The sequence below is a fragment of the Pteronotus mesoamericanus genome, unplaced genomic scaffold, assembly GCF_021234165.1.
Source record: "Pteronotus mesoamericanus isolate MK-2021 breed Mesoamerican mustached bat unplaced genomic scaffold, CSHL_Meso_final contig_180, whole genome shotgun sequence".
Lineage (NCBI taxonomy): Eukaryota > Metazoa > Chordata > Mammalia > Chiroptera > Mormoopidae > Pteronotus > Pteronotus mesoamericanus.
The window spans coordinates 5,100,044-5,125,660 of NW_026555076.1; the positions used below are offsets into that span (position 1 = coordinate 5,100,044).

Sequence of the window (25,617 nt, forward strand, 5' to 3'; positions counted from 1 at the left end):
TCATCAACTTGGAATATATAAAATATAGATGAATGGGTCAATTTGAAATATATTTAAAGAAAATAACATTTTATATTGACTGATCTATTTTTAAAATCTGTAGTTTTAAAAGATATTTCTTAAAGTTCTTGAAGAAAGTATAAAATTTCTTCTGACATCCGATAAATTACTTTAATGATGACTTTGGGAGAGAGTTAAATTGAATTTATGATTTGAAGTGTGTCCAGGCAGTGATCTGTCCCTTCAGGATATGTATTCTTCTTTTCACCCAGTGACTTTAATGGTAGTAGACATCACAGTGATCTTCTTGATTTCCTATATTAATTTTCTAGTCCCCCAAGTCAGAAACTCCTCGATTTATTCTCATCTCATTATTTTTTATCTTAGATGAGTGGAATACTTTAAAATTTTATTTCTTCATATTATATCTCTGAAGATAGTCTTTAACCACCTTCTTTAATCTTGTCTTATTTCCCAGGATCCTATCTTCCCTGCATTCAGGCGTGTGTATCATATTTAGGTACGTGGCATCAAAGATTCACCTCTCCAGATAAACACTTCAGTCACTTCAGCAACATAATTATTCACCTCTGTTTATTCAAAAGATTATATTCTCTATTATTAAAATAAAAACTTTAGGTACCTCATCTTTACATCTTCATATATGCTAACTTCCCATTCATTCTTAGTTTCTTACAGCTAGCATTTTTTTTTTTTTATTATTCAAACTCCATTTTCCTTCCTAAGTGAGTTTTATTAAATCTCTTATTTTTGCCTTTAGAACAGATGTGGCCTTTGAAAACCACAAGACATTGTCTAAAAATTAGTCCTATTTTCACTGTAGGTTTTCTTTCCTATTTCTACCACTGCCTAATTCTGCAAAAGAATAATTGTTTCAAAATCCTGTATGGCTTATCATCTATTCTTCTAAACAAGAAACCATCATTATCATCTTTGGGATCCATTAAGAATAAAGCATCTGCCATGCAGTGCAGAATTCCTTCTCAATAGTTTTTATTTTAAAAAAACATTTCTAATATTCTGTTCTGGAACAGTCTTGTTGCATTCTTATGTTTCAGATGAGCTGTCTACATTTCCCAATATGATAAACTTGATTACTATTGGGATTTTACTCCTTGGAATCACAGGAGACCTTAGAAGATTTATTGATCATTTTCAATTTGTGTAATCACTCTTATATATTCTCTTTGGGATTTTGTTATTTGTCATCTCATCCCTTGAAAAACTCCCATTACATCTGTCTTTAGGATATCTGTACGTATGAACATGATTTTCACATGTTTCCTACACGTTTTCAAGTATATATATATTTTCCCCTGCTAACTTTTTTGCTGCTGTGTTACATACTCATGCAGATCCTAAACCCGGAGGCCAATACCCAAGGACTACTGTCGAGTTAACTTCTCATATGCCACTGCATACACACAGGTAGAAGGAGCTGTGCAAAAGACTTAGGTGATGGTTAAATACAGAGTTTCAAGTAAGGTTAACTCTGATCCAAACCTGAGATTTCACAAACCCCACTGTAGTGTTTATTCAGTTGTTTACTCAGTTGTTTACTTAAATATTTACTATTTTCACTCACCTCAAAGTCATTCCTCAATCTTCAAGCTCCTCTCAGTTCTATTGGAAATCTAATCCAAATATCTAGGAGCTCCAATTTTGTGGTAGATGTAGAAACCATATGTAGGTAATCTTTCACACCTGTATTCCCTACCCACAATGTCTGCTGACCAAATCTCCTTTTAAACAGCTTAGATTAACGTTGCCTCTAAAACTGAGTTTGATCCACAAATCAATCATTTGCTGAGAAATTTATCTGGTCATTCAATTAATTGTTAAATAAATCCACTTTTTTGTAGATCGGCATAGAACTTGGGAGATTTTCTAAAATTAGAATTTATTAGGCTTTATTTCATCATGAATAATGAATTGTAATACCCATTGTTCTATTTAATTGGTTGAATTGACACCAGAACTTTCAGTATAAAATCAAGTTTTGCTAGGTAGCTGCTATCAGTATGTTATGGTTGTGTGAACTGCAAAATGGTGCCCCCTAGTCCTACCTCAGCGTGGACTTATTGCCAAAATATGCCCCATCTGAATGGCAGATTTAGCAAAAAGGATTTCTTCTTTCTTTTCTTTTGGGACAATGGCTTGGCCAGCGTCATGGATTTTTATTTCCCCCTACCTCTCATTATCCATCTCATCAACGCCCCTCCCGACACACACACAATGCAATGTAGATTTTTATACGTGGTGAGCTGACCACTAGTACTGCATTTACTGAAGCCAGATTTAAGTGTTGTATGGCAGAAGACTGATCTCTAGATGTGTAGCACTGATTTATTAATGTTAATACATTCAAGAGTTGTATTAATCTGTACATGCATTCTCAGTAAATTCATGTAATCAGTAAAATTATCATGGCCTCTGCAGTCTTTTCATAAATATTACAGATAAATTTAGACTCTCAGTGGTATATTACCTAGTGAAAAGTGACCTCCCTTGTTAGAAACATAGTCAATACAAAGGGGGAAGGCGCCATCAAATAGACATTTGCAAGTAGTTGACTTACTGCAGTTATGCACAGTAGTTTTCAGAATGGAATTTAACCGAGAGATTTTGGTAAATTGCTCAACTTCTCAGCAGCTATACAATAGGGATATAAATAATTCCCACTTCACTGGGACCTTGAGAGCACTAAGTCAATTAATATGCTTTCATTGGTTACAGCAGTGCCTGGGACATAAGCATTATTGTTATTATTATATTTTATTGTTATTTTTATTCAGAAGTTTACTTATATTTTCTACAAATGAAAACCAGTTCTTGCCAGTGTTCTCAAGTAATCAGATGTTAACATTTATTATTCACTTCCAAAGGTTTCCTTTCCTTTTTTATATTCTAGTAATAGGTAGGATGAATAAGTTTGATCTGAATATGAAGTAAAAGAAATAATTTACCTAAAGTGGTGCTACTCTTGATGCTAACAAAAAGATATAAATTAATAAAACTGAGTTGTCTCTTCTAAATCAGAAATTAAATGCAAATTACATCTGCCATAGTTATACTTTTCACTTTTGATTTGTAATCATGTTTTAGCATTTAGAAATACAGGTGAAATATTTCTCCTCCCTGCCTCAGATAATAATGTAAGCGAGCATTGTCTTCTGCTCTTTCGTTCAAACCTTACCCTGCCCTCCAGAACACTGGTTCAATTCAGACAGCCCTGCTGAATACCCAGTTCTGTAGTGGAGCAGAGCTGTGACTCATTGCCATTTTCAACTCTGAGCCTGTATTGTCTTTCCCAGCGGGTTGGTCACTGAGACAGAAGAAACTCCACAATAAATCACCTGCCACCTCATTAATATTCAAGCTACCGAGCATATTTCGTTTTTATGTTTTTAAAGAAAATGCAAATGGAAACATGTAAGTAGTGTTTCACTGCAATTAATGATTTCTATAAATTAAAGCTACTAGGGCGAAACACTCTTGCTCATTCACTGCCCTTTATTAATGTCAGTAAATACAGTTTGGCTCATATGCATGAAATATGTCATATGGGCCCAAAGCCTTGCTGTTTGGAAGGATTATAAAATCACTGTTTGTATATATTAACCAGATCCTAATATAATCAGACACCTATTTCTGAAATTTTTAACAGCAGTTAATGATGTGCTAAAGAGTCCTTGCAGAGCTAACAATCAGAGTGACCTATATAATGAATGATTTTTTGTTATGAGCAAGCACTATGTGATACGAGTGCAAATATAGTATCTTATAGCATATATAAACATTTTATTTGACATTTGTCATTATATTTATGTCTGGTGTTTTTTTACCTTTATATTTTTTATTTATAATTGAGGCAACAGTGCTGTCTGTTCATTTCTTTCCTTTGTACATGCCCTCAGTAAAGAGAGTCAGAAAATGTACAATAAGGAAATCTGCATTAGGAAAATCATTTTAATAGCACAAGAGCAAAATAGGTACAGATTTTAAGTGAGATGCTGTGTCAAATAGATAATTAAACAATGCTATTAATATCCTGATTTCCAACTCGAGACCTAGTAATTTTCAGAATGAACTCTCCGTTGAAAAGTGAAATATATTAAATATTGATTTCTAGTCAATCAGAGGCAAATGTTCTTGCTATAAACTCTTAGCAAGAACTAAAAAAGAAAATCTTTTAAATATTTGCTCCTTGAATGCATCCAGCCTCTCATAGCCAACTACACAATAGTAAGAATTATTTTTATTATTGTTATTATTATGTCTTTCATAGACTCCTTCACAAAGAGAGCTTTTTTTCTATGTATAGATTTCTTATTTTATGATTTATTATATTATTGCCTTATATAATCGATAGTATCTCTTACCTCTTTATCATCAAACAGCTAAATGAGATACCGCTTAGTTTTAAAATATCATGTTGTTTCATATAAGTTGCCAAGCATATAATAATTCAAAAATATCATCTTTTTTAGAACTTAATGTGAATACTCCAACTTATCATCAGAAATTGCTGGTATTCTTTTCTCTAATAGAATGCAATATGCTCCTATATAGTTCTTGATAAATTTGGGATGTCTTTTTTGGTGTACATAACTACCACTTATCTATTGCACACTGTTAACTATTCATTATCCATTGTCTCTATATCTATGAAGAAAGTGGGTTTTTTGGTGCCTTGTCCAAGATAAGATGGAAGGTAAAAGGCAAAGTCTAAATTGCAAACAAGGTTTTCTGACCACAGAGCTCTACTCATGATAACAAAAAATTTTCATTCTTTTCTTATGATAACTGTTTTCATGAAGCTTGCTGAAGCTAAGAATAGACATTTTCCAAGAATTATTTCAAAATGGTTTTTGTCACCTTACATGAATATAAGATAGTCTTAACAACATAATTATTCATATGTTTCTTTCCTATTTTCCTTCCACTTAATTATTTTCTAAGTACAATTCTTTTGTACAGATTTATTTTATTCTTTTAGAGAAAGAAAAACTTTAAAATACTGTGAATATATGGGGATATAGATTGGCCAATTCATGTGACTTTTACAAAACTATTTGATGTGAAATATGCTAAATTACTATACATTATTGTTCAATTGTAACACTTAGTTTGCAGGAAGAATTTTATAATCATTCTTCATTCCCAGAAGCACTCAAGGTATTTACTGGTAGAATCCTTTTATATTAATTTTTATGTACTAGATTTCAGTAAAAGGATGAACAATTTAGTTAGGAAAAAGATCCTGTTAATAAATTAGGTAAATAATATCAGTCTATAATCACTTAGTAATGGAACTGATCATATAACTTCTCCCAGATCATTGTACTCCTGAACTTGATATTCCTTGAAACTGTGTTCTCTGTCAGGACCACAGAGCAATGCCTAGAGCATGTAGAAAATCTATTTGAGCTGACTTCAAATAGGTAGTGATGATATTATACACTGAACTTCTTATTACATTTATGCACCAAATTGGTTTTAACAAAACTGAAATGTCTTATAATTCAAAATCTAAAAACAAATAAAACCTACCCATACCTCTCATCTGAAAAAATGTTCCTACTCTATTATAAACATAAAAGTTGTGATATAAAATACAACATATAATAGTTAACTAACAGAATGATCACTTTTAAGATTTTTTTTTCTAAAAAATAGATCTTATTAACCTATCTGATATTTTCAAAGTGCATAGAAACTAATTCAATTACATGAACAACTAAAATGTAGAAGGGGAATCTACACTTAGCAAAATATTATCTACATTTAGAAGAAAAGATAAATTGTTATTATCAATAATTATGTAGTATCCCATTAAAATAGTACCTGTTGGATTATGTACAAAGGCTTGCACTTCACATAGCTCATCTTTATTATATACTGCATGATGCTATTTAAAAGTAAGTGTTTAGTCCTGGCTCCATAGCTCTGTTGGTTACAGCATCATCCCAATACACCAAGTTTTGGGGTTTGATCCGGGTCAGGGCACATACAAGAAGCAACCAATGAATGCATAAATAAGTGGGAAAACAAACTGACATTTCTCTCTCTCATTCCTTCTTTCTCTCTAAAAATAAATTAAAAGTAAGTGCTTATATGATAGGTTCTCCTACAATTTTCATAATAGGTTTTCCTCATAATTTATCATTATAAAGAATGAGGGTGCTCTGAGAACTAAGACATTGACAAAAAGTAATTTACAGCCCCAGAAAATCACTGGTGAATTAAGAAAGATTTGAGAAGATATACAGATTGAAGGAAGATAGTTAATCTTGATATAGAAAAGTAGAAACAATATAATTTTCCTGAAACAGCCTCAGTCTAAACAGAACAGATTTGATTATGATTATGATGTAAGTCTTCTCTGAACAACACTGTCAAGGATATATTTATTCATAAATATCTTTTTTTAAATTCTTACCTACTTTGCTGAGACCTACTTTTTTCAAATGTAGCTGCCAAATTTAAAATTCAAGTGTTAGCCAGGATAGGTCTTCTGCATGTAACCTCAGATAATTGGTGTAATATAAGAAAGTATACCAAAATAGGGCAGAGGATAATATGAAAAGTCATATTCTCGTCACATTGGTAAATTATTTTATACTGTTAAATAGTTAAGTACAGTAGTTATTGTAGTTTTCTTTCTTTTGAGTTTTGTTTTCAGCAAAAATGCAGAAGCAATGTGGCATTTACAAATAAATATAGCTGTGGACTGACTATATTCCAAACACTACATACTATATTCTTACTAAAAATAACTGTGATTTACTGCTGTATTGCCTGTGGTGAAGCAAACTTGGTCTGTTATGTTTAGGTTCAGTATTCTTTGTTTCGAGTTATGCCAATGTATTTAAAATATCCAAGTTAATAGCACATAGAGATACCTGCTTTTGACCACAAAACATGAGTTTTAGAGGTGAATGACTGTGCAGTATAGGTTCATCACATCTTCTGCAGAATAACTACTTCCTCTATTCTGAAGCAAAGTTTTACCAAGAATTCTGAGTTCCAATTCTACCAATGTTGGGCTGAGCAGTCAGAAAATTTAAAATCTCTGAGCCGCTTTGCTTTCATCTAATTATGTAAAACACAATAATGAATATCTAGAGCATCACGTCCTTCATCTGCAACACAATTGTGTTGCATTTCATAGCAATAAAAATATCTAATAATAATAAAATATAAAAGTAATTAAACTTTTAGAAGACAGTAATATATTTTAGATATAAGTGAAAGGAGTTCTTAAAACAAAATAAAATTCATAACTAAAAGAAAAAGACAGATAAGCTTCTCATCTCAAAATTTAAACCACACTCATAACAGGTGATACGTGAGGAGAAGGCATAAATAACACACAGTAACAAACAAAATGTTAGTGCCTGCTAACATAAAGAATGTTTAAAACTCAGTAAATAAAATTCAACAACTCAATATATACATATATGTGGGCAAAATATTAAAACAGGCAATTCACAGAATAGGAAACCCTTATTGCCAATAAACATGTGAAAATTACCCCATCTCTCTGGCAATCAGGGAAATGCAACATGTAACAACATCAAATTGTCAAAAATGTCAGCCTGTCAATACCAAGTCCTAGCTAGAATTTGAGAAATATACATTGCCCATGGGAGTGTGAATTGACACAAACACATTTGGCAGCATTTTGACAATATGTAGTAAATTGAAAATGTGGACAACATATGACTCAATAATTTAATGTCTAAGTACAGTATTTATTGTCAAAAAAATGCATTTGTCTGGACAAGAAAACATGTACAAAGCCAGTTAATGCAAAAAACTGGGGGGAATAAACTAGGTATTCTAGGGTTCACAACTCTAAATCTCTTAGTTTATATATTAAAATAGAGGCATTACTTCTGCATTAAGAATATTTCATTTGTTATTGAACTTACAATAATCCAATCTGTACTCTGGAGAAAACATGTCATTGAAATTCATATTAATAGATTCCCAGTGAATGAATTAGCTATTAAAAGAAGCTAAAGTATCCCAGAACCATTTGAAAGAAATTTAATAGGCAGGCTGATTAAATTTTAATAGCAAACTTGTTGCCTATTAAAAGTACACAGTGTGATAAATCAAGATGTCAGCTCTTCAATTTATGACTTTAGAAAAAAATGATGAAAGAGTTATTGGCTTTCAAGAAAATATTTCCTTCCCTGACACTTTGTAATTTCATTAATTGCTTGAATGCAAAGAATAAAAAAACATGAAATTATGGTTTCTGTGGTTTTTAAAGTTACTTTGACTTTTAAGTATAGCATTCAGGTTCTGTTAGTTTTCTTATTATAAACAGCTCATTCTTGATTTATATGGCTGTCTTTGGTATATAAAATAGCCCTTTGAAATGGAACTAATCTTTGCACTTTCTGTAGATTGTGTGTTAATATTGTTTTGTTACACAGAAAAACAAAAAAATAGGCAACAACATAGTTAAAAAAGGCAATGCCTATTAAATCAGTTTTTCATAGTTCTGGGAGCCTTTATTTATATGTTTACATTTATTTTTATTTATTCATGTTATATAACATTACATGAATATGAAAATTATGTAAACAAACATTACAGAAAATCAAATGAAGAAAAAGCAAGGCACTCCTACAAAGCTTCTAATAAAATTTTGTTAAAATGTACTTTTGGGAGAAAACCCTAAAAATCACCGAATTAAATGTTTAGATAACCGGAATCATGTGTGACATTGAAAACATAAATATCTTTGGACTTGTGTCTCTTTATATATTAAATGATTATGGTTGATTAGGTAATGTTAAAATCATATTCCATTTTAAATTCTGTTATAACTTTTCTCTGTAATGATATATTGCAGTTGACTAGGGGATACTCAACTTTTTGAAAAGGAAATAAAAGCCACAAGACCATTTCACCAGAAAAGAAGTTCAAGAGTATGTGGGTGCACAATTGAGCACACAAACATATACCTAACGCATTTTACATACAATCTGGATGGTTTCACAATGTCGGAGATACCATCTCCTGATGATATATCCCTTGCCTTACAGTGAAGTTAGTATTCTAATTCTATAGAAAACACTGTCACTAGTGACACTATACAGGGTGGGCCAAAGTAAGTTTACAGTTGTTTGTATGGAAAATGATACAATAAACAACTAATACAAGAATAAACCTTTTCACATCACAACTGTAAACCTACTTTTGCACCACCCTGTATTTAGTTGCACAAAAATGAAGTCTCCATTACGGGCCAAAATTAAGGTGTGAAGACAAAAGCAGAGGCACTACTCAATCGTAACTGCTTTATCTATAACCCTAATTCATGTATATCAGTCAGTGTATATAATGGAGATGATTTCATAAAAGAAAATATGTCAAATCAAGGGAGAGAGAACAATGAGTGAATGGAACGGAGGATGAGGTATTTTAAGGAAGAAGGAACTGTCTGGTTAAAAGCATTTCACTGAGTTAAACAGAACCTTTACCATCCTATATATTTATAACTTACAGGAATTTGAAAATTGAAGTATATTGATATGTGACTACTAAAGAATGTTTTTATTAATTTAGTTCATTAGATCACCATGGACCTGAAATACAAAGTTTTGCCCATTCAATATGATCAATAAGAATGTAAGTGCATTTTTTAGAAATGAAGTGCGTGAGGCAGCACAGAATGACAATCCAAGTTATTTTAAGAGCTTTGCAGTACACTTGTGTTAGCCTGCTGTCAGGAAGAAACGCTGTTTGAATTATGTTTCTGAGTGATATAATACAGATTCAAGTGGGATCCAGCTGTCAGCTTTTTTCAGATCTGCTCTTTACTTCATGATTTCAAAGCACGCTGATCTGCCTTAGATTATTTTTTTTCCAGTCCTCAATTATATGTATCACACTGAACTGGCCTAGACAGTACTGTCATTCAGAGCTCCCAATGTCAAAACACCTATTTTATTTTCATGCAGAAAGACATAGAAGAGTTTTGTGGTAGAACTATACAGTGAAAAAGAGCACAGTCATTATTATTCCATATGCATTTCTCTCATTGAAAAACCTTTCTATCAGCCTCTATATTTAGGTATAAATAAATAAAAAGAAAAAGACTCTCCTTAAAATGACTATGATTTTACACTTAATCTTTTTCAGTAGGGTCAGCTTTAGAGTCTGACTTTCAAGTATTTGTCAGAAAACCATTCCTGAGTTTTTCATATGGAATATGAAAATCTTATTTGCTTTGTATCACACTTTCACCAGAAATAAAAATATTGTGGTTTGGCCTTTTGTTGATGACTTTGTTGGTAATTCACATATAGTCAAGTTCAATGTTAATTCCTTTTCTATGGAGCTAACCCTTGATTCCTATGGCTAATAAGCAGGTAATACTTGACTATAGTCAGGATTTAGTGAGTCAGATAATTAAGGAACAGCTATTTTTACATAGCCACTTTGAGTGTTTCACTTTCTGTCTTTTTTCCCAGTTTGAGCTTTTTATTTTCATTCACAGTTTCCCCCCTACTATTGTCTACATTTAGTATTGAATGTTTACTTCTGCTTTAAAAGTTTCAGTATCATAGGATCTGGTATAATGTTAGAAGAAAATAAAGCACATTAGGAATTGCACAATAGGCACTCTTAAAAAATTTGCTCAAATTATAAAATTACTCATAGTTGATAAAATGACTGTGGCTTAGTTTTAGATTTCCTTGATGCCATAGATTTTTACATTAAGATTTTTCATTAATGAAGCAAATGTGTATTGAACTATAGAAACTATTCTAGACACTTGGAATAGAGCAATGAAAAAAGACCTTACATACTCCCTGTTTTCCTGGGGCTTACATACTAGTGAAATTAGCACATAAACCTTCTTTTCACAATGTAGAGTTGAAACTTCCTCTCCATACCCAGCATCAATTTATTTGTGTCTTCCAGCTGGCTAACCAGTAAGCTTACCTTTGCAGCTGAAAAGCAGTGGCAGGTGGTCTGTAACGCTGATCTCCTTGGAAGTCGTCAGCAATTTCGCAGCTATTAGAAAGAAAGTTTACAAATCAGAAGTTAGTTGGAGGGAAGAGGAATAGACAGGAGGGACAGAACCTTGGAAAGCAGCATCAGAATCCGAAGAGACCTGAGTAAACTGGGGAAACAACCAGAAACAAACACAATGGATTTCAGCAGACAGTGAAATGCAGTGTAGCTCAAGAGAAAAGACAAAAGTAACTGAACAAAAAAGGCAGGAGAAGACAGTTTCTTTGCAAGTTTTGGGGTAAAAGATTTGGGCATTGGCAACATGGAAGTTTTTTTGGTTTCCCCCCCCAAAAAAACACTGTGATTGCCACCTTTCAAGGTATAATTGAAATGTCCGAATGTGAATGGGGAGTATAGAAACCATGTGGTAATAACTTCCAGGAAAATTGCACTTGTTTTGGATAGTAGCAGAAAGAATGATCTCTTAAAGTCACTGCAAGCCCTGAGTGTCCAGGAAAAGAATGACAAAGAATAGACTTCTTTCAACAGGTGAATCAAATGAGGAATAATTGTTTGGTTACTGGGACATATCCCTCTCTCTTTAGAACCAACAAACCCATAGAGCTTTTCCGTTACTATACTCCTTGCAAAACACTAATCACCAAACTTAATATTCTACTTTGGATTTTCTGTTACTGAGCCCTCACTTGAATGATAACTCTCCATTTGCAGAACTAAAGTTAGTTTCAATGACATTAATTACATTGGTTTCAAATAGTGTGTGGTGTATAATAGTGAGTGATAGTAAAAAAGAAAATTGAAGTATGATTCCTTTTCTATTAGAGAAAGGTCAACAACACCAAGGATAGAGAAGGAAATGTTTCTTTAAGTTGTAAATTAATTAACTGATTCTGGGTTGCACCTAGATTTGAGGAAGCACACAACCAAAGTCTTGTAGCTGAGGCAATATTGTTCTATTCTGCCAGTATCCTGTCATAGCACAGCCGTATACCCATAACGTTTCTATTATTGTTGCTGGCCTTCCTGCTTTACCAGGAATTGGTCATAAATAAAATGAACTTTAAAACTCTGTCTTCCTACAATTCTACAAAATAAGAAGGTCGCTTGAATAAAATATTTTCTCATAATTCTTGGAAAAAACCTCAGTCTTCCTACATTAATAGTTCACAGATAAAAGTACTTTAACGTACATCCAGAAAACTTTTTTAAAAGTTAAGAAAAATCTGAAAAGGAATTTTATGCTACAAAAGATATAACCAGATGAGTTATCTATGAAAATGTAGATAGCTTCATTATGATTTTATTATTCCATTTTGGAATGATTACAGTTCTTATTGTTGTTCTTCTGTCCTTAGATTTTTACAAATTGAATGATAAACAAAAACCAAAGTATTGAGTTTTATTTCAAAGTGTCACTGTCTTCTTGATTATACTTGGTTCATCCCAACTGAATGGTTTCCTTATTTTAAAGCCCAGATTATCACATTTTTAAAAGTCTTTTATATTTTATTTATTTTTATTGAGGTATAATCAACATATAACATGATATTAGTTACGGGAGAATGAAATAATGATTCCTTATTTATTTTGCAAAATGATCACCCCAATGAGTCTGGTAGACATCTGTCACCATACCTAGTTACAAAATGTCTTTTCTTGTAATGAGAACACTAAAGCAAATCACCTTCCTTTACATCAGTGTGTGTGCATATATATATAAAATGAATATTTATTTTATGAACTCTATGAAGCTAGGGGAAAAAGTAGCTGCAATCTTCTCAGCCTACTATTTGTTTTCCAATTAGTTCAAATTAAATAATATGTAGTAATGAAGGGAAATGTATAGAGATGTGATATAAATCCCACCATAAAGATTTTACTCTATTTTTGATCTGTGATGAATTGTAAGGAATAAGAATATGAACTATTTTATATTTTTAAGGTTTTTATCCTAGTTCATATCATTACTTATAGCTTTCATTGTCTATTTAAATGCTTAGAGTAATTTTAGAAAGTAATGATTTATGTTAGAAAATTACTTTACTTTTTACTTGCAAAATAGGCTAGAATAATAAACATGTGGTAGCAGGTATAACTTACGTGTAATTAGCTTTTTAAAAATTTTGTGCAGATCAAATCCTATATCTAACAATCTGACATTTGTGTAACATTGACAATATACATGTTTAAGATTTACAATATTTCATTTCTTAAAGGCACTGGAGCCAACCCTATTTTAGCTTTTCTTACTAATTTTTATATATTTAATTTGTTAATGGGAAATAATATCCTGTTACACCCATTATATCATAAATTGACAATGGGCCTTTGCAATATATAAAAATATGTCAATATATGTGTTATACAACATCAGCCAATAGTCATCAGCACTTTTGAAAATTTTATGCTAGTTCAATGCTCCTCCTTGTCAGATGTGTAAGATGCAAACACATGGTTTATTTCCTGAACTCACTGAAACTTTCTAGCTCTAGATATCTGACAAGCTATATTGTCCTTTAATTGAAGAGGTGTTAACTCCCCAGTTTGGAAAATATTTGTTACTTGACTGAGAATTTACCATATAGCAAAGAGCTATGATTTCAACAATTTAATACTCCCAGGCCAAATTTTTCCTTCCCATTTGTTTCACATCTTCTACAAATGATGAGATGTTTTGTTTTTTTATTCAACATCAGTTACTTTTTATTTTGAGATCATTGTGGATTCACTTTCAGTCATATGAAATAATACAGAGATCATCTACCTTTTACTGGGTTTCCATCAAAAATATCTTGTAAAACTATACTGCAATATCACAACCAGGATATTGACATTCATACAATCCACCAATCTGATTCAGATTTCTTCAGGTTTTTTAATATTTAACTGTACTTGTGTGTGTTTTGTTCTACGCAATTCTGTTGCAAAAGTATGTTTTTGTAATATATGAGGCCTGTCCAGAAGGTATCCGGCCATCTAATATGAAAAATACAGAGAAATTTATTAAAGAAAATACAGGATACAGAAAACATTGTACATAGAACAATGACACTTCAGTCCCCTTCAAAGGAGGCACCTTGGGACCTCACACAATTCTCCCAACTGCCAACAGCTGCCCCATCATATTTTCCTGAATCACATTGATGGTCTGAAATTTCTCTCATTTCGAAGGTGCTTTTAGTTCTTGGAAAAGCCATAAGTCACAAGGCACCATATCTGAGCTGTAGGGGGGCTGTGTCGCTTAGGTGATTTGATGTTTCGTCAAAAAACTCTGCACCAGACATGATACATGAGCGTTGTCATGGTGAAGCTGCCAATCATTAGCTTCATAGCTGTGGCCTTCTGAACCATCCAAATAGTTTCCTTAGGGAAGTATGCAAACTTAACACAAAATTTTATGCAGATTCATTGCTCTACTAGCTCAGTCATTTTGAATGTGATGGCCACACAGTACACATGCTCACTCAAGGGCGTCTAACGTCCCCACTGACTAGTACAGTGAAGTCGTCATTGTTCACACATGCACATTCCAGTCTACTTTGCTTGGCTGCCAGGTGACATAGATGCCATGGAAACCATTCTTGTTATATTAACAGTGGTTGGACTTTTTCCAGACAGACCTTGTATACCACCACAATCAAGACCCAAAGTAGTTCCATTACCACAAGGATGCCTCATGTTGCCCTTTTATTGACCATACCCTTCCATCTCTAACCCCTTGCAGTCAAGTAAATTGTTCATTTCTATAGTTTTGTCATTTCCAGGATATATATGTATATAACCTTTGGGATTATCTCTTTTATTCAGTATAATTCTCTATAGATTCATCCAGGTTATTATGTGCATCAATATTTCCTTTTTATTACTGAGTAGTGTTCCATGGTAGGAATGCATCACAGATTGCTTATCCATTTGCCAGTTAAGGGACATCTAGGTTGTTTCCCGTTTTGTGTTATTACAAACAAATCTGCTGTGAACATCTATCTGCAGGTTTTTGTGTAATCATTAATTTCCATTTCCCTGGGATGAAAATCCAAGTGTATGATTGTGGGGTGGTATGGTAATTGCACTTTTAGTGTTATAAGAAACTGCTAACCTGTTTTCCAGAGTAGCTGTATTCTTTTACATTCCCATCAGCAAAATATGAGTGATTCAGTTTTTCTTCATCCTTGCCAGCCTTTTCTTGATATTGTCACTATTTTAATTTTAATTATTTAGTGAAAACTCATTGTGATTTTAATCTGTTTTTCTGTAATAACTAATAGCAGTTCTTTTCATGAGCTTGTCATCCTTATGTGCTCCTCCATGAAATGTCTGTTTATGCCTTTGCCCTATTTCTAATTGAAATTTGTGTGTGTGTGTTTTGTTTGTTTTTTTGACTGTTGACTTTGACAGCTCTTTCTATATTCCAGATTCTAACTCTTTGTTGGATTGCAAATATTTATAAATTTGTTTGCAAATATTTTCACCTCATTTATAGATTACATTTTCATTCTTTCATGTATATCTAAATTAGCATATACTAGTATGTTCAACCTGTTTCTATACAATGTGTTTTCCTTTCCCCTGTCATTTTTCCTTTCTTCATCATCTAACATTAATACACATTCTGTCTATCATTTTCACATCTGCCCTAATTATAGTTAATAAAACTGCTCCCCTGATTGTTTTTTGCTCTTTGATTAAATGGCTTTGGAGGGTGGGAGGTTGCAACTCATATTGATGGTATGTTAGAAACTAAGTATATCTGTTCACAAGAGATGAAAGAATCTAACTTTGTTACTTTGCTCTGTCAAAATCCAAACAACCAGTTGGAAAATGGAAAATAGAATTATATATATATTTGCTTGATACCATGAAGTTAATATTTATTTTAAATATTTTAAAATAATGCCCATATGATCATTTTATGAGATTTGTATATTCACTTAATTAGTATGCTTACTATGGTGTACTAATAAGAGTGATTATTTTATTATAATTTAATTTAAGTAATTACTCTTCATAAAATTTTAAGACATGTCAAAGCCTTCTGTCGTGTCAACAACTGCTCTCCAAATGAGTGTTTGATCGTAAATGTTGCCTTTTATTCTTTCTATACTTTCATTGAAAACAACCCAATGGTTTCTGTGAATGAGGGGATGTTTTATTTAATTTTACCTTTTCTTTGTTTTTAACTTTTTTCAACTTTTATTTTATGTTTTGTCTTTTGTTTGTATGAAAAACTATATTTTGCTTTTTTTAATTGTTATTTTTAGCAAGCATGGGAATATTCTTGCTTATACTTTGGAAAAGAGAACGCCCTAAATGTGGCTTAATCAACATTGTAAACCATTTTCTTTCTTTCCCATTGACTTGGATATGTGCATTGTTGGAAACATGTGTGCTTTAGCGGCATATATTTTTTAGTCTAATTAGCTGCCTGCCTGTAATCAGGGCTATATCAACTGTTGTCATTCTAAATGTTTCCTTTCTTTTTTTCAAACACATTTGCCTGATTGACCTTTTTTTTTTCTCTGTCTTTCTATGGGGCTGCTCCAGGAGCCATGGCTAATCATCTTATAAGCAATGCTCTGCTTCGTCCGCATGGTACTAACAATCCCTATAATACATTGCTTGGGGAACCGGCGGTCTGTAACAACCCTTCTGTCAGCATGTACAACGCACAAGGTGTGCTGGAGTTTATCTTAATTTTTTCAAGTGAGAGTCCCATTTTATGTAGCTTTTATGGCCACATTCTATTTTTCTTTCCTTTCTCCTGCCTTTTCTTTCTTTTGGAAGCAGACACACAGATCCCTTTCACCTTCTACCCCTCTTGGTGCTTTTATTTTCCATTTTCCTTAGGTTTTCCATTTCCATTTCCAAGAAATGGATTCCTTCCTTCTGGTAAACAAATGCTTGTTTCATCAATGTGCGTTTGTTTCTTTGTGATGTTTTAAAATGTTTTGTGGCTTGTCAATACTTTTCTTGTTGTTGATTGATTTCTATAGTAAATACCTATGCATTTATTTTGAGAAATGAGATATTTACCTAAGGTAAGTGTGATAACACTTGATCCACTAGTCTTAATGTTTTAAGATGAAGTAAATAATTGTACTGTTACACCATGAAGCACCTTCTGGGCACAAAGCATCAGTACTGATGAAAGCATTTATATTGACTCCGTGGAAAGTTACACTGATCTGAAACAAGGAGGAAAGACAAGTGAACTGAACAGTAGCAGATCAGGTTCTGCCCTAGCTTTGCATCACCCATATGAGCTGGTTCAAGAAGGTTACAAAAACTCTTTTCTATTGTGTCTACATGTTAAAAACTAGGCTTTTGAATATGGTTCTTTATATCCTCTGGTTTTAAATGATATAAAATTTAATTGTCTATGAAACAAATAAGCATAGATCTCTTTAAACCATTTACAATATTGAAGACAAGATATAGAAAATATCCATATTGTAGGTAGAGACCACAGGAAAAAAATTTAAATAAAATTTTTATAAAATAAAAATCCTAATCAATGATCTAGTTATTTAAAAATTATATTTGAAAGAAAATTCAGTATAACACAGAGACTTCCAATATTCTTTCTAGTTGAATGTGATAGATTAGCAGTATTTTACATTTTGAGACAATTTTGAATAAAATTTCTATTATCCTCTGTAAGAATCTCTGAGGGAGTTTTGTTTGTTTTTTCTTCTCAGTCAGAGGTAAAAGATTAGGGACATGAGTTCGTAAAATCGGGTGTGAATGCTCACTCTGAAAAAGCATGTTTGTTTCAGCATGGCCATGGGCTGTCTAAAACCATCTGAGCTCCCACATGATACCTTGCCAAATACAAAGGATGATTTTAAATTATTCCTAAATAATTGTTTTCAGGAATACAGTCTGTTTGTCAATAGGATAAAATAATTATGCCAACTTTAAATTTGATCAGCTTTCTTAAGGCCTCCATGTCTAGGAATCAAAGGTTTAGAAACAGGAGAGGGAACAGAGCTCATGGGTCCTCTTTACAACATTGCTGACATTCTGCCAGCCTGTGCTAAAGCATTTTCTCTAACATGTCCCTTTCCAGCTCAGGATTTCATATACAGTTGACTCTTGAACATCAGGGGTTAGGAGCACCCAACCTGCATATAAATTTTGATTCCCCAAAAACTTTACTACTAAGGGCCTGCTATTGATTACATATGCTATCTGTTGACAGTTCATGTGTTATATGTATTATGTAATGTAGTCTTACATAAAACCTAGAGGAAAAAATCATAAGAAAGAAAAAAATACATTTACTGTATTTATTGAGAAAATCCATGTATAAGTGGACTCATGCAGTTCAAACCCATGCTGTTCAAGGGTCAACTGCATTCAACTGTTGAAATGCTCCATTTGTTGTATATATATTTTTTCCTTCCACTGAGCTGAAATGTGCCTCTGGCCATGACACTTAAGATTTGCCCTCTAGAGCAAAGAGCAAAGGATTATGCTTTTTTGTGGCAATCCTTTAAATACTTGAAAGCAGCTAACCTGCTCTGTTAGTCCTCCATTTCCCTGATAAAATAACCTCAGTGCCATTAATATGACATAGTTTCTAGGTCCTTCTTCATGGTCACCCCCCCTAAATTTTCTCTGATTTGTCAATGTCCCTATTTCATTGTATCCCTCAGTAAAATGTACATTACACAATGCACCACACATGATTTGGCAGAACAGTGTAGCAGACCTTATAAAGGCCTTTAAAAAAAAAAGGCTATGGAACAGATTTATTTGCAACATCATAAATGTGCTGGCATAGTAAGTTTTGAGTGATGTTAAATGAAGATTTATAGCATATCTTCATATTAAAACTATTTTACATCATTCATGCAAAAAGTTGCTGGAAATTGTTTTAAAACAAGTAACAAATTTAGATCACATTTTGGTTAGCTTTTTTGCTTATTCTGATATAATTTTTAGAATCTTATGTAATGAAAAATTAACACTTATTTTTATATATGGTGTTTTCTAGTTCAGTATCTGCCTTCTTGTTCATTTTATTTTTATTGATATCCTAAATTAGTAGATTCTTCTAAGGATGGAACTCTTCTATAAACACTACCGAATCGAAATTTTCATGATGCAAAATTTAAAATAATAACATATAAAGTTTTACTTTCTATGGAATCTATTACTGGATGTTGCTATTAAGACTATCATTTACTATACAAAAGATTCTTCTGAATGGATTTGTAGTTTATGCCAGTAAATTAAATAAATTCTACTGAATTTCTTAATTTTAAGAGTAAATAATTTTATTACTGTTTTTCAGAGTCAGAAGTGGAATTGTTTTGCTATGTGATGTTTTAATATTTTTAAGACGTTAATAAACTCTGGTAGTGCTTAAAATAGTTTTTTACCAGTGACTCAAAGTAAATCTTGGTGATTGTCATATTGCTACTAATCTTATGTTTTCAGATGAATGCACTTATATTCTTACTGGCAAGGTGAAATCTTACATGAAATATAGGTGGCTCGGTATGTACTGGAGTGGTTTATATTGAATCCCCACTTGGTTCTGTTCTGTGGATTCTCTGATTCAGTTGCACCAATGCCGTCAAGCAGAGAAGCATTCAGATTTAAAGTATCCATTTTTGTTTGTAATGCCTTTATGTAAAATATATAAAGATGTGTTTACAGTGTTACTGAAGCTTACTTAGGAATAAAGATGAATAGCATACTTTTGTTATATTGAATTTAGAATGTCCGTGGAAATAGTTAAAATTTCGTGTATAGTGATTCTGGGCCATTATCTTCCTGTCAATATTGGACAATTCAATTTTTGTAAGATCAGTTTCATTATAGATAAACTTGTCCATGAAACGTGATATAGAGGAAGTCATGATGGTATAAAATAATTTATATTTTAAAGTAATTTAATTCAATTCTAAAACATTAAACACATATCCTTATGATGGGATAGAGTGAAGGATATATTATATATTATAGTTGGTAAGAATACAAGGTTATATTATAAAATTTGTAAATAAATATCCAAAGCCTCAGGCAGATGTGAAGAAAAAGAGATAGCACCCAGAGCAAACCCAGAAGGTTCCCCTTTCTGATCCCAACCCTGCTACTATCCACAGCAGGCTAGACAGGGCTTCCCCTCTCTTGGTTGCAGTTTTCCTCACCTCTTAAAAGGAGGAATTGACCTTCCACCTCTCATGTGCTTTCCAGTTCTAAAATTCTGTCATTTAAGTAGAGAGCCACAATGAACCTACAAATGATTTTTCTCTGTGCTTTATGGTTTGGCTTTTTATTTCCAGTTCTCTTTGTGAAGCTCTTTTGAAAATTTAAAGAAATTCCTCTGCATTTTGAAGTATTGTTGGTCTTTAGCTGAAAAGCAAATAAACATTTAAAATACAAACACCTTATTTCTAAAGCAGCGGTTAAATTATAACAAGTCTGAATCTCTTGAAATGGTCTAGCCTAATGGATTTGCTGGAGGTTTGGGGATTTCTTTGCGGGGAGGGGGTTAACAACTTTCCTGTAAACAAAATCAGCAAGAGCAGTTCTTTTGACCTGATTAAAATATGGGTTTTTAAAAAATAATTTTGCTAGGATTGATTTTAATAAATCAGCTCAAAAAGTTTGATTGCATATGATTGTGCAACTACTCAGAAGAAAACAATATTGATGATGGTATTTTCCCCCTCCTCACATTTCCTTGATATAGAATAATGATTGGATTTAACCATTTTCTTTCTTCATAGTTAAACAACTTTTGAATATGAGCTCCGGAAATGACAGTATTGATCAGTATTATTCACAAATTAAAAGAAACATTTGTATAAGCACAGCAGGAGGAAAATAATCTTTGTAAATGGCAAGAGAAGATACGTAAGGGAAAAAATATGAAAACCTCCAACTATAGTTTTCTGTCTGTATATAAGCTAAAGACTATAATTTTACTGAAAAATGTTTAGGTTAAATGACATTTCTCAGAAGCAGGCATTTTTCAAACATACATACATACACACATGTATATAAAATATTAAAATATATTTGTGGAAATAGTCATGACTTGCCCTCAAATTTTTACTCTCGGTTGGTGTGATAATCTTAAAAAATGTGTATTTGTTTGAAATTTACAAACTGCAGGAATGCTATTAAAGACTCATTTTATTAGCATGTGTTAAGGGGGGGTTCTTATTTTCTGACTAACATTTCAGTATTTTTAATTACGATAAACCATGTAACACAGACTCATAAATTTTGGGACAGTGGAAATTATTTCCTTTGACTCTTTTTTCTGCATATCATCAATTTGCTTTTTACTCATGTTTCTTCTACTGTCGCTGTAAGCTTACTTGTTGTTTTTTCTTTCCTTTTCTTCATGCTGTCGTTTAGAGCCCTACAGAGAGACAAGTATGGGAGTAAAGCTAAACATTGCATATCAAATGTAATTTTTTTTAGTTCACTTTTATTGCATCACATATAGATGATGTAGTTATTAAAAACAGTTCATCTCACAATTTAAAAACTAAAGAACCTATAAACTGACTTATATTAATGTTAATAGAGATTAGACGCTTTTGTTGTCTGATTCTTTTACTGTGTCACATAATCAACATAGTTGTTAAGTTTCATGTAATGTTTGTGTGAGTTAAATTGTTTTTAAATTAAGCACTTATTTTTTTTTTGCTAATTCATAAACTTTTCATTTTAATTAGTACATTCCATCATACAAATGGATGTCACATGCAACATGCCCACTTTATTTTTACTATGGCTGTTTTCAACCTGTACCTAATGCATTGACAACAGAAACAATAAACACATGTTTCAATGCATCAGTCGCTCAACCATAACCATCAAGCATACTCTGCAGCAGCAATCACCCATCACATATGGCCCTTTAAAAAGCATTTACTTTTTTTTCTTAACATTGTGGATTTGTCTACAAGGTATTTTATAACATGAAAATAAATTGCTTCACCCTATGTCTGTGATGCCTGCTTGTTAATGTATTTTATGCGTTGCTGTTTTTGAAAACTTACTTGAATACAGAGTATTCATCAGAAGTCTATATAAAAATTGACATATTTGGGACACTTTATTTAAACCAACTGAACTATTTAGTTTTGATAAACATTATTGCATCACAGATATAGAATGAATGCTATATTTTCACAAGTTAGCTGTATATTGAGAAGTTTAATAGAATTCTTCAATTAATTGTTCTGTAAAGAAATACTTTGCTTATTACCACTAGTTAGACAAATGTTTGTTTGATTTTTATGGTTGCATTTGAAGTGATTTATGGAATTATTATATTCTTGGATTTCTGTTCCTTTAAGAGAATGAAAAACCTTGAATAAGCATGTGGTCAAATTTATTTCACTACAGCTTTTCCTTCCCAGAATATAATGTTTAATCTCTTTTTAAACCTAAAGTTTAATATACATAAAGTCATCACTCATTATGAAATGGAAACACTATGTTTTTGGGAATCAAATTCTGTATCTTTACACATTCTTTTGTAGTATTACCTAATGACCCTAAATAATTACTAATGGGTTAATATAAAATAGCAACCGAAGTGCTTACAGCAGGAAAAAAAAAGAAGTAATGACAAATATTTTTGTTTTTGCAAGTTCCTATGTGCAAATTATTTTGATGTGCCATTTATTTGACTAAACATTATTTTATGACTACATCATTCTGACAAATTAAACATATTTCTTTTGTGGTTTTGTATCTAGGGACTTTTTTTTAGTATTACAAAATTATATGTCAAATTATTAGAAACTGCTTGATTCTTTCACTTTGACCAGTATAAAGTACCACACACAAATTATGTTGTTATTATATCTATTTCAATGTTAAAACATGTAAAATCAAATGTAATTAATGATTGAATTGACTTTGATGTGTATAAATTGAAAGCTATGAATGATCGTACCAAAATTTTGCATCATTTTTTTCTAAGTTCTAATGAAACAGGCTTCAAATAATTTTAGGCAATGTTTGTGTATAAGTTGCAAATTCATAGGCTTTTTAAAAGATTTATTTTAAATACTTCTTTTCCACTTAAAAGATTTCTATCAATTATCCAAATATATAGATAGATATGTAATTAGATTTAATAGTGCTTTTGTTTATTTCCAAATATTTTATACTTAATTTAAAATGCTAGCAATTTATACATGCTTCACAGTCACATGTTTTTGCTTTTGTGTTTGTGTGTGTGTGTGTTCCATGGCCACTTGGATATAAATGTCATTATGTTTTGTAATTTTTTTTTCCAGAGGGGCTTCTGAACAATGCCAGGGATACAAGTGTCATGGATACTCTACCACTGAATGGTAACCATGGCAATAGTTACAGCATTGCCAGCGGCGAATACCTGAGCAACTGTGTGCAAATCATAGACCGAGGCTATAACCACAATGAGACCGCCCTAGAGAAAAAGATTCTAAAGGAACTCACTTCCAACTATATACCTTCCTACCTGAACAACCACGAGCGCTCCTGCGAACAGAACAGGAACCTGATGAACAAGCTGGTGAATAACCTCGGCAGTGGGAGTGAAGATGATGCCATTGTCCTGGATGACGCCACTTCCTTTAACCACGAGGAGAGTTTGGGTCTGGAACTCATTCATGAGGAATCTGATGCTCCCTTACTGCCCCCAAGAATTTACTCCACAGAGAACCACCAGCCACACCATTACACCAGAAGGCGGATCCCCCAAGACCACAGTGAAAGCTTTTTCCCTTTGCTAACCAACGAGCACACAGAAGATCTCCAGTCACCCCATAGGGACTCTCGCTACACCAGCATGCCGGCGCTGGCTGGTGTGCCTGCCGCAGAGAGTGTTACCACCAGCACCCAGACCGAACCCCCACCGGCCAAATGTGGTGATGCCGAAGATGTTTACTACAAAAGCATGCCAAACCTAGGCTCCAGAAACCACATCCATCAGCTGCACACCTACTACCAGCTAGGTCGCGGTAGCAGTGATGGATTTATAGTTCCTCCAAACAAAGATGGAACCCCTCCAGAAGGAAGTTCAAAAGGACCTGCTCATTTGGTCACAAGTCTATAGAAGATGAAAAAGAAATTTAAATCGACAAAACTGCTAACACCTGGTTGACTGTTCTGAGTTGCTATAAGCAGTGGTAAAATGTGTGTACTCCTAAATCTTTATGCTATTCTTGAATGACAAACACGAACTCTCAGACTTCTTTTTTTTTTTTTCAACTGGGATTTTTAGGTCAGCCCAGGGGAGAAAGATAACTGCTGAAATTCCCCTGCGCCCTATCCTTTCCTGTCCTTTCCCCCCTCAGATGGAGACTTCATTATGTTAATGAACGAGATATGAAGAAAATGGCGCTCATTGTGGCCTTGTTGAATTATGTTGTGTTTGTTCTAACATCTCTGATGCTCTGTTACTATAATTACAAGGACCTGATTTTTTAAAAGGCCAGAAGAGTTGTTTGAAATTAGTAACAATGCTGCATCTAGATTGGAGTGCTGCACAAACATAAAAGCAAAGCAAAACTGTATCACATAGTGGTTTTTAGTCACTCACAGCCTGAATTCATCACAGCGATAATAGCTGTGGTATACAAAATAAAACAACAAAATTAATAACAAAATGGAGGGGAATTCTAGGATTATATGCTAAATGCATATTTTATGATTTGCTGTATTAACTGATGATAAAACTAATGGCAGAAAAAACACGAACAATTTCTATGTAATGTACAGATACTAGCATTGCACATATAGTCTGCTTTCTGTTCCTCCAGAATTTGAGTCCTGTTAATGTAGTGCAAAAACAGAAAAAGAGAGAGATTTTCTTTTTTCTTTTGTGCTGGTCTTGCAAGTTTGTCTACCAGTAAGAGAGCAAAGTTTTCTTCCTTTCTTTTTTGTTTCTTTCTTCACTTTTTCTTACTTTTCTTTTTCTTTCTTTTTTTTTTTTTTTTTGCCTATTTCTTTAAAATTTCACCTGGCAAAAAATAATAAATAAATAAATAAATAAATAAAACTATCACTTTATAAGAATCATTTTCTAGTAATGCAAACAAATTATTTTTTACAAAAAAATAAAATAAATAAAATTAGATTTACTTCCCTCACTATATATCTTTATTCAGTCAGAATATTTCCAAGAGCATTTTTGCAAATTAGAGCAGGACAAACTTTTATGTTTACAGTGCACATCTGTTGTAATGCAAGGTATTCGGCAAGCAATTCATCCACCAAGCCAGTAGCTATGGTTCTAGAAGTCAAGAGGTGTCAATAGAACTAGTGGGGCTTCTGCATGTGGAAAACAAAAACAAAAACGGTATCCTATAGGCATTAAAGTGCTGAATGCTCAGTCTGATCCCCAAGTGGGTACCTGCACTACCACTTTTTAAAGGAAATTCACTCCCTTGTAGTAAGAACCAAAAGGTCAAGTTATTTCGAAGTGATTTTTTGAAAAAACACAAAACAAAACTCTTCTGTTTATTAACAGGAAAATTTATTTATTTGACAGGATTTTAAGTAATGTAGGAATACAAGAGGTAAATTAGCAGCACATATAATTTTTTTTTTAAATTTATGATCCATTTT

At 32.6% G+C, this 25,617-nt stretch overlaps 1 protein-coding gene across 18 annotated transcripts in view; it reads left to right on the forward strand.

The window, feature by feature from the left end:
- Positions 1–24,933, forward strand: part of ADGRL3 (adhesion G protein-coupled receptor L3) — a 464,227-nt gene extending 439,294 nt beyond the window's left edge. For 7 of the 18 annotated variants that reach the window (XM_054566790.1, XM_054566795.1, XM_054566798.1 and 4 more), the window contains one exon: positions 23,304–24,933. In XM_054566790.1, the coding sequence (XP_054422765.1) occupies positions 23,304–24,103 (800 nt within the window). In that variant the 3' untranslated portion in view covers positions 24,104–24,933. Of the gene's footprint in view, positions 1–16,566; positions 16,696–21,402; positions 21,455–23,303 lie in introns of all 18 variants that reach the window. The other 11 variants (XM_054566788.1, XM_054566791.1, XM_054566793.1 and 8 more) reach the window with 3 other exon arrangements.
- The last annotated feature ends 684 nt before the right edge of the window (positions 24,934–25,617 follow it).